We start from the raw sequence: 13,067 nt of genomic DNA on the forward strand, positions 1-13,067 counted from the left end.
CGCCGCGCTTCCCGTGACGCGACCGGGATGGCGTCATCACAGCGCGCCGCCTGCGGGATGGCGTCATCACAGAGCGCGTCGGCTGCAGGATGGTGGCTCCCGCCCGGCTCCTCCGGCGGGCCTTTTCCTCAGCGTCCGACGGGCGGAGGCGGAGGAGGGCGTGGGAGGCTTCGCTGTCGCCTTTGGAGAGACTGAAGCGGCTGCTGCCGCCGGAGCAGGCTGCGGTGGTGGAGCGCTGCGCGGAGCCCCCCTCCTCGGCCTCCCCGCAGGCGCCTCCCGAGGAGAAAATGGCGGCGCCGAGCGCGGCGCCCACCGCAGCGCCTTCCCCGCAGGGACCTCGCGAGGAGAAAATGGCGGCGCGCCTCAGCCCGCTCCGCGCGGGGGAGCTGGCGCTGGCGGAGCTGCGGAGGAAGCACAACGCGACGCTGAAGCTGCTGTGCCGCTTGGAGGCGGGCGCGGTGCTGAACTCTCACGGCGGGCTCCTGCCGCACCGGGACATCATTGGGCAGCTGCCCGGGCAGCTGCTGCGCTCCTCGGCCGGGGCGCGGCTGCTGCTCAGGCGGCCCTCGCTGGACGAGTACGTGCTGCTGATGCCGCGGGGACCCACCATCGCCTACCCCAAGGTACCGGCGGGACGGTCAGGGGACCGGGGTGGGCCTCACCCTCGTTTCAAAGTAACGTGTCGTGACTTTGTCTCCACTAGGATATCAGTGCTATGCTGATGATGATGGATGTCCACCCAGGAGACGTTGTGTTGGAGAGTGGCAGCGGGTCTGGTGCTCTGAGCTTGTTTCTGTCAAGAGCGGGTAAGGCTCTGCTCTTAGAAATGCAGCGCAATTATCAGAACTGTAGAATCATGAAGATTGAAAAGGACCCCTAAGATCATCGTGTCCAGCTACTGCCCCCACTGTGCCCACTGACCACATCCCTCAGTGCCACAGCTAAGCATTTCTTGTCACCTCCAAGGGCAGTGGCTCCACCATCTCCCTGAGCAGCCCGTGCCAATGCAAACCACTATTTCTGAGAAGTTTTTCCTAATACCAAGCCTGAACCACCCCTGGTGCAACCTGAGGCCATCACCACTTATCCTGTCGCTTATCCTATCACTGTGACCTGGGAGAAGAGGCCAACCCCACCTCACTGCAACCTCCCTTCAGGCAGTTGTAGTAATCAGTAAGGTTTCCCCCTGAGCCTCCTCTTCTCCAGACCGGCCAATCCCAGTACCTTTAGCTGCTCCCCATAATACTTGTGCTCCAGACCCTTCACAGCTTTGCTGCCCTTCTCTGGACACACTCCAGAGCCTCAATGTCTTTCTTGTAATAAGAGGCCCCTTAACGCTGAACACAGCACTCGAGTGTGACCTCACCAGTGCTGAGTACAGGAGGATGATCACCTCCCTGCTCCTGCTGGCTGCTCTATTTGATACAACCCAGGATGTCATTGGCCTTCTTGCCCACATGCTCACACTGACAGCTAACATCCCCAGATCCTTTTCCAGCCACTCTGCCCCTAACCTGTAGCGGTTTATGGGGTTGTTGTGACCAAAGTGCATGACCCAGTACATGGCCTTGTTGAAGCTCATAGATTGCCATCAGCCCAACAATCCAGCCTACCCACATCCTGCTGTAAGGCCTTTCCATCTTCAGGCTGTTCAGTGCTTCCTTATGTTGTTTTTAAGCTGATCAAACAGTTGCAGTCAACTCTTAAAAGTTCTGCAGCACTTTTAACATTCACATATACTCTGCTGACTTAAAGGAAGCCTGTGCCTGGCCCTATGCAAGAACTATACTTTGTATTTTGAGGGTTGTTGTATAAAGAGCCACCCTCCTGAAAGGTAAGGCTTAGTTCTCATTACTGCTGGGTTTCTAGTGCACCAAGCCTTCCTCCAGACTCCTTCCTTTCTCAGTTTCTGTTTCCCCACTTTGTTGAGTGACGTGAATAATGAAAATGTTTGTGTTGTTTGTTTTTTCAAGCCATGAGCTAGCCTGGTCTGACTTAGATTTCATTGCTCTAGAAGGTAGAGAGCTGTTGCACTCAGTCGAACTGTCGTGCCTTTTCAGTTGTGCTTGTAAACCACTTAATGCTATTATCAACTGTCTTGGGAAGGCAATCTGGCAGAAGGCTGTTCTTCCTCTTTTTGTAGACTGCAGGTTTAGTTTCTTGCCATTTCAGTTTCGTGTCCTGTTCCCTGCACGGTCAGGAGCTGGTAGCTGCAGAGGGGAATTGGCAGGTAAATGGGGCTGGGGCAAGTCATCTTTTCCTGCAGAGAGTTACTTTGCAGGAAGACGTTACAATATGTGCTTATTTCCTAAAATGAATTGGAGATTTTGAGGCATATTTCTTGTCACTTACATCGCTATCTTTTTTCTAAGTTACTCAGTATGGATGGGAAAATAGTACATCTCGTATTTTGTTGTTGTTGTTTTAAGTTGGGCCCGAGGGACGTGTTATCAGCTATGAAATCAGAGATGACCATCACAACTTAGCAAAGAAGAACTACAGGCATTGGCGCACAACGTGGAAAATAGGACATATGGAGGAGTGGCCAGATAATGTGGATTTCATTCTTAAAGACATCTCAAGAGCTGCTGAGGATATTAAATCGTTAACATTTGATGCAGTAAGTCCAAATAATCCATACGTGACATAAATCAACAGTTGTTTTCTGTGTGACTTGAAAACTCAGGTGCTGTCACTTGCAGTGGGATTCCCAAATCTAACTTAACACCAGCTAGCAGATGATCCTGAGTTTTTTTTGCACCAGGTTCCATCTACATTTTCCCAAATGAAAGAGTCAAGCTGCAGTAACAGAAGAATAGCAAAATCTTGTTCTTGCCTTGTAAGGACATACTTATCTGCTTTGATTTTGCAGAAATGCAGAAATTCTTGTATATGAGTAAGGCATAATATTTTAAGCATTAAATTTAAAGAAATTACACAAGTTTATTGAAAATATGAATATATAAACACTTGGCTATCAGCTGCACAGAATACAGAATGTTTCTAAAAAGACAAACTAATTACATTAATACTCCAAATGACAATGTGGGAAAAGGGTTTAAGTGAAGAAACAGAATAGCTAGCATAAAAATATATGATCTTTAAAAACTTTAAATGCAACAGTCCACAGGAAGGATCAGATACTGCATTTCTCACTGTTTTACAATTTGAATAGATTTCTACCAAAAAGAAATAAAGGATGGGTAACTGAGACTGAAGTTTTCTAAACCTTGAAACCAGCAGCAAACTACACATTTAGACCGTAGCCTGATCATTTCATCATACAGATGCATTTGAGCTTGTTAACATTTACAAACAAGATATCCAAAGGTGTTAGTAAATGCAGCTTTAATAACATTACAGAGTTTAATTAGTAGGAGGTTTAATGTTAGTACAGGACTGCCTTGCTGGTGGCACAGGACTTCCTGTGGTAATAGAAATTTAGGTGGAAATGGCATGGGCTTGTTTTTATAGATTGGGGAACTCAGGTTTCTCTAAGCTGTTCAGGAGCATTAATACAACTGCCTTGCTGTAGCATGCATCAATTTTCCATACATAAATGTTGTTTTTCAAGTATTGTTGTAACAGAAAAACATAATTCTCTTGCAGATAGTTCTGGATATGCTTAACCCTCAATCTGCTCTGCCTGTTGTACACCCCAGTCTTAAAGAGGGTGGTGTGTGTGCTGTGTATTTAGCTAAGTAAGTATTTACTTCTGGCACTTCAACATTTATACAGGCATCACCTGAAATTGTTGCTAAACCATGCTCTCCTAAAATACCCACTCAACTCTAATGGAAGTAACCTATATATATATATATATAAATATGCTTTTATATAAAGCATATATATATATGCTTTTTTTGTTGTTGTTGCATTTTTCATTTATTTCCTTTTTTAGGAGTTGCACTCGGTATAAATCACACTTGTCTACATCCTTTGGTTCCTTCAGAACACTTACTGTGATCACTGAGAGGTTTTAGTTAATGACATCCTCAAAATAACTATTGTGTTCAATTCAGTAGTCGAGTTGCTAGTTCCTTTATCCTAAAATGGAAGGATGTGCAAAAAACCCTAAGGTAAAGAATATGGCAAAGGCAATAGAACTAAGTCTGTAATACTGATTGGAGTTCTCAAAATATTCCTTTATCCTTTGCATTTCTTCAAAAGCATCACACAGGTTATAGACCTTTTAGACAGAATACGGACATGCAGGCTCCCTTTTTCCTGTGAAAAGATCGTTGAGGTAACTCATAGAAATTGGTTGGTGCTCCCTGCTAAAATCAAGAACTGCAAATCAAGCCAAAGAGTGGAAACTCAAGAAGATATCGAGGAAGATCCTCAACAGAAAGAAGGTGATGAAATCCAAACTCTGGATCAAATAGTTCTTAACGAAGGTGAAGGCGATGGTAAGAACAGTATTGTTAATAAGATTGTTAGTGCAATTTTGACAACCCAAAGATCAAAATCCGGGCTAAACAGAAAATAAATGACAATCTGCAAATGCAGAACAACTGTCCTTCCTGACTGTTTTGAAATTTTTAAATAAAATTCAGTCCTTTTGCTGAGGATTGTGAGGGGCTGAAGGATTCCCTATGGAAATGCTACCCGTATGCCCTGTATTCAATTTATACTGTCTCAGCAAGTAAAAAATATCTATATACCTTATATAAATATATGGCTGATATGGGGTTGTGAAATTCAGTGTAGAGGAGAGAGGTCTGAAAGTACCGATAGATGACAACAAAGCACTTTAAGAGTGGGATAAAGAAAATGAATGTGCATCAGTAGCTGCAGTCTGAGGGGTGCATGTTCTCAAACCTGTTGGAAAGAATTATACAAAAAGATGTACTTCTCACAGAGTCATTTCCTGATGATGCTGAAACACACTGCTCAGCACCTTACGTTGCGAGACCATCGCGTTGGCAGGACGCTCATTCAGGTGAGATACTTGAAAAAATGCTTATATTGTAAATTCTAAAATATTTTCAAAAATAACAACTTCTATACTAGCACTTGACATATTACTATATCACAAAATTGTGGAACTTATAATAAACTGGAAATTCTATAGAAATTCTAATAAACTAATAAATAAACTAATTATAATAATAATTATAATAATTATAATAATAATTATAATAATAATTATAATAATAATAAACTAATTCTAATAAACTAATTATAATAAATTATAATAAATTATAATAAAAATTGTAATAAACTAGAAATTCAATATTAAAAACTTGAAATTGAATATTGAAATAGTAACTAGTTTTGTTTTTCAATTAGCATTCCTCACCAAGCTGAGAAAGTTTCGACCACCACTTTCTTGATGCTGCTGCTGTTAGCTGCTAACCTGAGGTTGTATCAGAATAAAGAGTTACAAAATAGCTACGTTTTGCAAGTTTTGTAACTTCAAGGTAATTCCTGCTTTGATTTCTACTGCCTATCTGACTCCTAAATCCTACTTGCTATTTAAAGGGAAATGTTTTAACAGCCATTGTGTATGGCACGGCAGTGCAACACCAGTTGTTCGGCAAAGCGCAGCCTCTGTTTCTTTGTTCAATGCATTTCATTCTTCATTGCCTGTAAACCAATCCATGGAGTTGTCTTGGTTCCAGGTATTATCTCTTCTCCTTTTGCTGGACAGGCTCTGACAGTCTACCAGAAATCAGGAGGGGGAAGAAAATTGGTAAGAAAACTTTTGAGATGCTAGTGAAGCAGCTTCCAACTTGGCTACATACCAACTGGTTGCTATTGGGTTCTGTAAGAATAGTGTTTGCACAACTGTAATGGAAACTGAAATTCACTGAACTTGTTCTTTAGATAAAAGCTGTGCTCGTTTCTAAGAAAAGATACCAGTTGTTGATAAGAATAGCTTTTTCTCCAGAAACTATGCTGAGATCTGCCTTGGTATTTATTAGCTTTGCTATGAGGTACTCAAATGGTCAAATCAGACACAGAGCTGGAACTTGAAGGTTAATTAATTGAAACTCTAACCCTTAATAAGGAAGTAATAAATAATTAATACTAAGAACACTGCAATATGTCTTTGCAGAACAGGGGCCTTAGCACAGGAAGTTTACATCTCAGGGGTTCCACTCTCAACTGTAATGAAAGATTAGACATAACTGCTCTGAGTATCAGAGGCTTCTCATGTAAAGGCTCAGGAGACAGCTTTGAGTAGTTCGCTATGTAAAGATTCTATTCTATAAAACAGTTTTTGCAATAAACTCCTATATTCTTTTCCATACATGCCCCAACTCTGAAAGAGTATCTTGCATAAATTCTGTCAAAGGCAGAGCTGCACTTAAGGAGACAGATCATCTTACCACACCAAGGATAAAGCGGTCCTTACTGTGGTTTAAAGGGCAAATACAGCCTCAGTTGCCTAAACTAATTCAAAAATATTTGCGGTATTTAACCATACCTTGGGCAGAAGCAGGAGAATCAACTAGCATTTTTTCAGTTGCAGAGGTGTCCTTCAAATCCTGGGGTGAACATAACTCTTCTAAACTGCTAGCAGATGAGGAGGAGGAAGATGACAATCCCAGTCGTACAAATCTTCCTTTGTTACCACAGAGGTAACAGGGGACAGGAGAATTATCAGGTCCTCGTGGCAGCAGACTTTTGTTGTAGTTCCTTATGGCTCCACCGTGGTGCTCAGAGCGTTCTCGCTGCCAGATGTAATGTGTTGGAGCAATAGCCATTACCTAGCAGAGCAACCATTCCATCAGAAGTGAAAATAACTGGCAAACATACAGCTGAGAACAAGGGATCCAATTCACATATAACAAAATTAAGACTAGAGAAGAGGTACCTTGTCTGCCTCAGTCTCACTAGTTTTGCTAACGCAGGCGAGAGTAAGTGGACTGGTTGTATTCAGATGTTTAAATGTGATAAGTAAAGCATCACAAATGCCAGGTTATGCTTTATTTGTTGGACTGAAGTTGTTGTCTTTTACTATTAAACATAAACTAGATGGATCTTCTGGCTCACAAAGTCGTTAAACTCACAACAACCAAGTTGGTACGGTGTGCTCTGAAGCACACTCCACTCTTGCCTCATTTCTTGTATTTTTCCCATAAGCATCTCATCCCATTCCCAGAACAGATTTTCTTTTCCACCAGCTGTAGTAAACATTATGTTCTTCAAACATAGCAGGGCTTTTTCAGACAGACAGATGTCATCTGGAAAGCAAGGAATGCCTTTTACCCCCCAGTATGTTTGAAAAATGGAGGTTGTAACAACACATTAACAAAGCATGTTAAAAGCATGTCCTTTCTTTTTCGAAATAAAGTGAAAAACCATTGCCTTACCAAGTCTATTAAAGTTACATTGTTAACTTTTAAGAGAGTAAAATTTCACCTGCGGTGCTACTTAAAGGTTTCACTTTGTGCACAAACTCGAAATTTGTAAAGCAAAGATGCATACAAAAATATTTCCTCAGTGAATGATGTTTAGCAGCTAATAATATACTTTAAGCAAAATTATTTGCACAAAGCAGAAAGATTCTTGTCCTTAGAGCTTGAAACTGTAGCATAACAAAATATTCTAGTTTACCTTAAAACCATTATTTCAAAGATTGTATTTTGAATGCAGAAGAAAAAAAACTGATGAAGGAAAAGCTCCACCTTTTCCTTCCTGTGGCTCATCTACTCACTTTAGGGAAGAAATTGTTAGTGTGGAGCTATACTGTTAATTGGTATTAATTGTTGTAGTTTCAGTATCTACGGTATTAAAACTATCCCTACCTCTTCACAGCAACGTCTGCTTACAATAGCCCTGTAGCCAATTCTACTCCACAGATGATCCCTTAACTTTAAGAAATCAGGAAAGAGCATTCTCCAGTTATTTCCCAGAGCCCATGGGAAAATCTCATACTTTGCTTCTTCATTCTCTTCTTCCACTGTATTTGCCAGATACCTTGAAATATATATATATGTTTGTGTCTGTTATTCAATCTCAAATTGTCATATGAATGTGAGTTCTAACACTAAGAGACATATTAGTTATTTTTCCTAATATTCTAAGGAAAAAAAATTCTAATAAAACAGTCTTCTTTCCAGATAACAATATGTTCTCAGTCAGAAAGTTTTACATGTATCTTTTAGATAAATATAAATTTATGGTAAGCTATTATTGAAACACTTTACCCAAGAGCCTCCTAAATAAATAGGTATGTAAGAATTCATATATCCTGACAGCTTTCTCCTAATTTTAGTTAAATAACCTGTACAAATCATACCTGAAAAAATTACTACTTTTAGTCTCCTCACTTGCAAGACTGCAAGTCTTCTCTCTAGTCCCAGCCCAGTGAGACCCTTTGGCCCTTTCTAGTCCTCTATCAGTTCTGGGACTGCTTTTTCTCCCATCATAGAAGCCAGACAACTTTCTCCTCCTTGATCTATGGATGTTCATGGCAAAAGAAACAGCCGCCTTTCTCCCTGCACTGGTGTGCAAATCAGAGCAGCTTCTATTATAGGAAAAGATTACCTGTGCTCTGTAACTATGAAACAAAGTACTGAATCTGTCAGTATGCTATATTTTCTTGGCCAAATACAGAGGTATATAGGCTCAATAAAGGCTTCATCATTGCAGGTTCATCATTGCACCTCTGTTTCAATGTATAGGAATTTTTGTAAGTATTCAGGAAAGCGATTCTCAGAAATTACTTAGCTATGTTTTTACTGTTGACTCAAATCATCTTGTCAGAAACTTTATTAGTAAGTTGTGCATCATTATGAATCCTTTCAGAGCAAATGACTTGAAAGCTTGCAAAATATTAAATGGGGTCTTATAAGAGAAACATAAGACATTTCTATCTCTTATCTATCATCCTGCATTTATTTTATTGCATATTTATTTTAATCCATACAAAGATCAGAGATTGAGAGTTCTGTAGGCAGAGATCCATGCTATAAATTACAGTACCAATGCAAACATCCCTGCTACTCAAGTTGGAAATCAGGAAAACAACGTTCAATTTGCACTAACCATATATGATGTGAAGATCACGTTTCTTTGCTTCATATAAAACCCAAACAACTACAAACTGGTTACGATGTCTTACTGTGTATCAGAATCATCAAAAAGCAACAAACTAATGCCAAAATTTTGTTAATAATTATTTAAGAATACTTACAGAGCAAGAAAGAAATTGAGTCTGGTATTCTCATGTATTGTGAAGTTAGCCCTCTTGAAGTAAACGAATGTCATTGCCAAAAGATACTGTTGTAAAATGTGAAGCGTTAGATTCATTATTAAGCATTAATACATTATTTCAATATAACAGTACAGAAAACTCTTAGAATGTTTGTCTCACACCAAAGTGCCTTATCAACAAAGAAAGCATAAATTGGGTTTTCTCAAAGCCTCCATAAAAACGTATTAGGAAAAAGAAATACAAGTGGTATTCTTACTGTAGTATCAAGTGATTAGCAGCAGACTTTCACTCAAGATAGATTAGCATTAACTACATTTACCTTGTCTGCAATTTTGTAGCAACAGTCCATCCACAGGAAGTCTTGAATTAGATCATCATCTACAACAAAGATGCTCGTCAGCACTTCAGTTTACAAATACAGCCTCCCTGTATTTTAATTTAAGCATTAAACATACACTGGAATTTAACAATAAAACACGTTTAACCTAAGGCACGGCTGTTAGCATCTATATCAACAGCATCCCCAAATTATCTCCGAGTTTAGAAAACAGACTTCGTGAAGAGCTTCCTACAGTTCAGTCAATCGGTATCTAATAGCGACCTACCGAAGAGTTTAAAGAAAGCTGTCATCTCCTCGCGCTGAATAATAAGGCCCGGTATCTTTGGCTGTCCGCAGGTACCATTACGAGCACGTTTCTCATAGTGTCCTAGCCTCTTTCGAGAAGAACGCCGATTCGGTCTGACCACCTTTTTCTGCTGCTCGGCTCTGATGGCGCTGGGCTTCAGGTCGGCAGCAGGAGGTGGGTCACGCACCAGGCTGTGCCACATGGTGGCGAGCCAAGGTCCCTGCAGGGAAGGACTTGGTTAACTAGAAGAACGGGCACTGAGCAGCGCTGCCGTGCTTTATTCACACCACACGTCTTCAGCGGAGCCGGCCTGCCCGCCGATGCTGAGATGAGCTGTATTGCTGCTGAGCCGGGCAGCTGGCTTTCCTTTAGCTCGTTTGTAACCGCAAACGCGGGGATGCCAAGAGAAGCGCGAGGAAAGCTGTCTTTCATCGGGAGAAAGCGACTTTACTGCTCCAGCAGGGCCTACGCAGAGGGGAGGCTGTCCGAGGCACGCTCACAGCAGCCCACTGAGTAAGAACTCAGCCGACACACTTACGATAAAGCCCACGAGAGCCAGCAACATTATTCGCCTCCGGCGCAGTGAGCGCTTCAGACACACCGACCGCCTCTCGCAGCGACCCGCCTGCTCCTCAGCGAACCGCCTTTCACGCCACGCCCCAGCGCGAGACGGCGTCCTTGGCAGCCAATCGGAGCGCGGGAGGCTACCGCTTCAGCCAATCAAGCGGCGAGGCATTCTTAACTTCCCCACCCGCCGACAGCCCGCCCAGCCAATCAGACGAGGGACGGCTGTTGCTAGGCGGGCGGCGGTTGCGCTGCGGTGAGATGCCGCTGTCTCGCAGCGATGTGCGGAGCTGTTGCTCTTCCCTCTCTAATAAGCTGTACCCTCTATAATAAGCTATTCTGAAACCAGCTGCCTGCTGTCTAGCAACGTTGTAAAAGCATCCCTCTGTTTTAACACGACACCTTTAGCTAAAGAAACACAATACTGAAAAGACACGACTAGGCTTATCATCAAAAGAAGGCAGGGCTCCACACGAGGCCAAACTGCCTCACACCAGGAGTAGACTGGGATGCAACAGGCAGATGTCCAGATACTCCCCTTCATCCTCCTTTTCCAGCACCTCAGTATAATTTATCTCTATCCAAGGACAAGCAGATGTTCAGACTGGCCAGTGCTGAGTGAACAAATGTTGTGATTTTGGCACCTATAAATTACTAATAATAGACGTTCTACTGAACATGCATCAGTGGAGAACGTTCAGCTAGAGAGGAAGACCACTGGATGAAGTAAAAGGCATCAGTTGGACTGGTCGTGATGCTAAAAGATGCTAAATAGTAGAAAAGACCATGGAATAGAAGACTGGGAACTTCATAAATCACTACCTGAGATAGACACGTGTATGGTAATTACCCCAAGGGTAACTGATGAATATGTGCTATCTGTGGAAACATAACCAACTCTGAGTCGGTCTCTACTGGGTACATGGTAAGAAGTTATTTAACAGGGTAAAAACAAGGAAACAAAACTTTATCAGGTTGTAGATCCTGCGTACGGTACAGAGGACCTAACCGGTTCTCAGCCTGGCACATCATTAACTACGGCGTCCAGGAGTTCGTTTAACAGTTCATCCAAGCGTATCTGAAAGGAAGTCCTTAGTTCTCTGATTTGCAAGTAGCTCAGTGAACATCAGGGGGCACTGTTTCACTTAAAACAGAAACAACGCAGCACTTCTCTGTTTTCCTACCTAGGCTTAATTCTGAGTCCTTCCTAAAGGAAGAGGTTAGATCAGTTGAGCTATCTTCATCTCTACCTGTTGTTTCAGTGCTTTTCTCTATAGATAATGATTAAGATCTGTGTTTGAATTTTCACAGGATCTTATTTGTGAAAAATAAAGAAGATGGTATTCATGCACTGGAACTCAATTACGTGACACAGGGTTACATAGCTACTCAGTAGCTAGGTCCAAAAAGGTGAAGGGAAGGCAGTTTACTTACTTTAAATTACAAAATAACAATTAAGGAATTTTCAGTGAATGAGTTATTTACATATAGATTAATAAGTATGGCAGAAAAAAAAAATTGTACAGGAGGAAAACAAATGCCTTTGACATCCAGTATCCTTTTAATGGGGTTTTGTTGTTTGAGAAAGATAAAAGTCCCACCGGAAGAACACCTGGTCTATCTCTTCTCAGGAGGTCAGGAAGATGGTTCTTCTAAGTACACATCACTGTTCACAATAAAATACGCATTTTTCCAATGATAGAATTTTCTTATTGCCGAGTATGAGATAAGAGGAAAAAAAAAAAAGAGCAGTTCTCTTCCTTGTAGACAGGACTCCTGGCCTTGACAGGGGAACCCAGCCTCAGTCAAACATGTTGTAGATGAAACATGCAGGATGAGAACTCTGTTCCTAAAGACATGTAGGGAAATGCAAGCATTCATCTCAAAATGAAACCCTGGACATATTTCTTTTAGAATATACGCTGTAGTAAAGCACATGAGTGTCAGAAAATTTAAAACGAAACAGATACACGACCTGAATCCACATCTCTCACTAGTAACCTGTTTCTTTATGTGGGAAGGGAGAGTAAGGATTTAGAGGAGTTGCATGAAATAGCACATCACTGCAGCACTCGAGTTCCTGGACTAGGGCCACACATGTAACAGCCTGAATATGGCTTACTTGTTTGGTACTCTAACCAGCAGCTAATGATGTGAGAAAGGAACCTTCATGATAAATCCCTGCTGTCAACAAATGCTCCTGTGTGATTAAAATTAAAATGCTCTAGTGCCACTTAAGTGTATGTCAGTGATGGATGGATGGACATGGAAATTGTTGTCTGCTTTGTTTACCTGAAAAGAACTTCTAAGCATTCATCAGGGTTTTCTAATACATAAGGCCAAGAATAGCTCTGGTTGCTCTTGAGAGCTGAGAAATTCAGGAACTATATTTAAAAAATCATTTGGAAATAAGGCAGTGAGTAAGAAATGTACTACCTGGACTAAAACAACAAATGGCAGAAGAATGTCAAGGTCACCAGCAAATCCAGTGCGTGTCTAAACACGCAGCTTCTGAACAGCCAGGTGCTCCATAACAGCACATCTAGATTAAATACTGGGGACATAAGTCTGAACTTGCTGTTCACTTCTACTTCTATAATAGATGGATATATCCTGTATGAACCTAACCCACTCAAATCAGTGGAAGCATTTAAGATTTATTTTAAGGATTGGCTCTTCTGTGCTGGTTATAAAATGAAACAAAGTAG

General features: G+C 41.7%; 2 protein-coding genes across 4 annotated transcripts in view; one reads left to right on the top strand and one right to left on the bottom strand.

Moving 5' to 3' along the window:
- Positions 1 to 58: 58 nt before the first annotated feature.
- On the top strand, positions 59 to 5,393 carry TRMT61B (tRNA methyltransferase 61B). 2 transcript variants are annotated; one of them, XM_048937106.1, is made up of 7 exons: positions 59 to 623; positions 704 to 806; positions 2,430 to 2,620; positions 3,610 to 3,701; positions 4,171 to 4,409; positions 4,862 to 4,942; positions 5,293 to 5,393. In XM_048937106.1, exons 1-7 carry the CDS (start codon positions 90 to 92, stop codon positions 5,334 to 5,336), a joined length of 1,284 nt encoding a protein of 427 aa, XP_048793063.1. In that variant the 5' UTR covers positions 59 to 89; the 3' UTR covers positions 5,337 to 5,393. The 2 variants fall into 2 exon arrangements, with proteins under 2 accessions (XP_048793063.1, XP_048793064.1); XM_048937107.1 differs by lacking the exon at positions 5,293 to 5,393 and having other exon boundaries at positions 4,862 to 5,209.
- A 128-nt stretch (positions 5,394 to 5,521) lies between these two features.
- The window catches only part of SPDYA (speedy/RINGO cell cycle regulator family member A), a 42,231-nt gene continuing 34,685 nt past the window's right edge, over positions 5,522 to 13,067 (bottom strand). Inside the window, exons 1-7 of one of the 2 annotated variants that reach the window (XM_048937111.1) lie at positions 10,334 to 13,061; positions 9,775 to 10,015; positions 9,489 to 9,547; positions 9,149 to 9,234; positions 7,758 to 7,929; positions 6,434 to 6,716; positions 5,522 to 5,664 (exon numbers count right to left, since the gene is read on the bottom strand). In XM_048937111.1, coding sequence (XP_048793068.1) covers positions 5,576 to 5,664; positions 6,434 to 6,716; positions 7,758 to 7,929; positions 9,149 to 9,234; positions 9,489 to 9,547; positions 9,775 to 10,015; positions 10,334 to 10,360 — 957 coding nt within the window. In that variant the 5' untranslated portion in view covers positions 10,361 to 13,061 and the 3' untranslated portion in view covers positions 5,522 to 5,575. Of the gene's footprint in view, positions 5,665 to 6,433; positions 6,717 to 7,757; positions 7,930 to 9,148; positions 9,235 to 9,488; positions 9,548 to 9,774; positions 10,016 to 10,333; positions 13,062 to 13,067 lie in introns of those variants that run through there. The other variant, XM_048937110.1, reaches the window with a different exon arrangement.

This window comes from Lagopus muta, chromosome 2 (genome assembly GCF_023343835.1).
Source record: "Lagopus muta isolate bLagMut1 chromosome 2, bLagMut1 primary, whole genome shotgun sequence".
Classification (NCBI taxonomy): Eukaryota; Metazoa; Chordata; class Aves; order Galliformes; family Phasianidae; genus Lagopus; species Lagopus muta.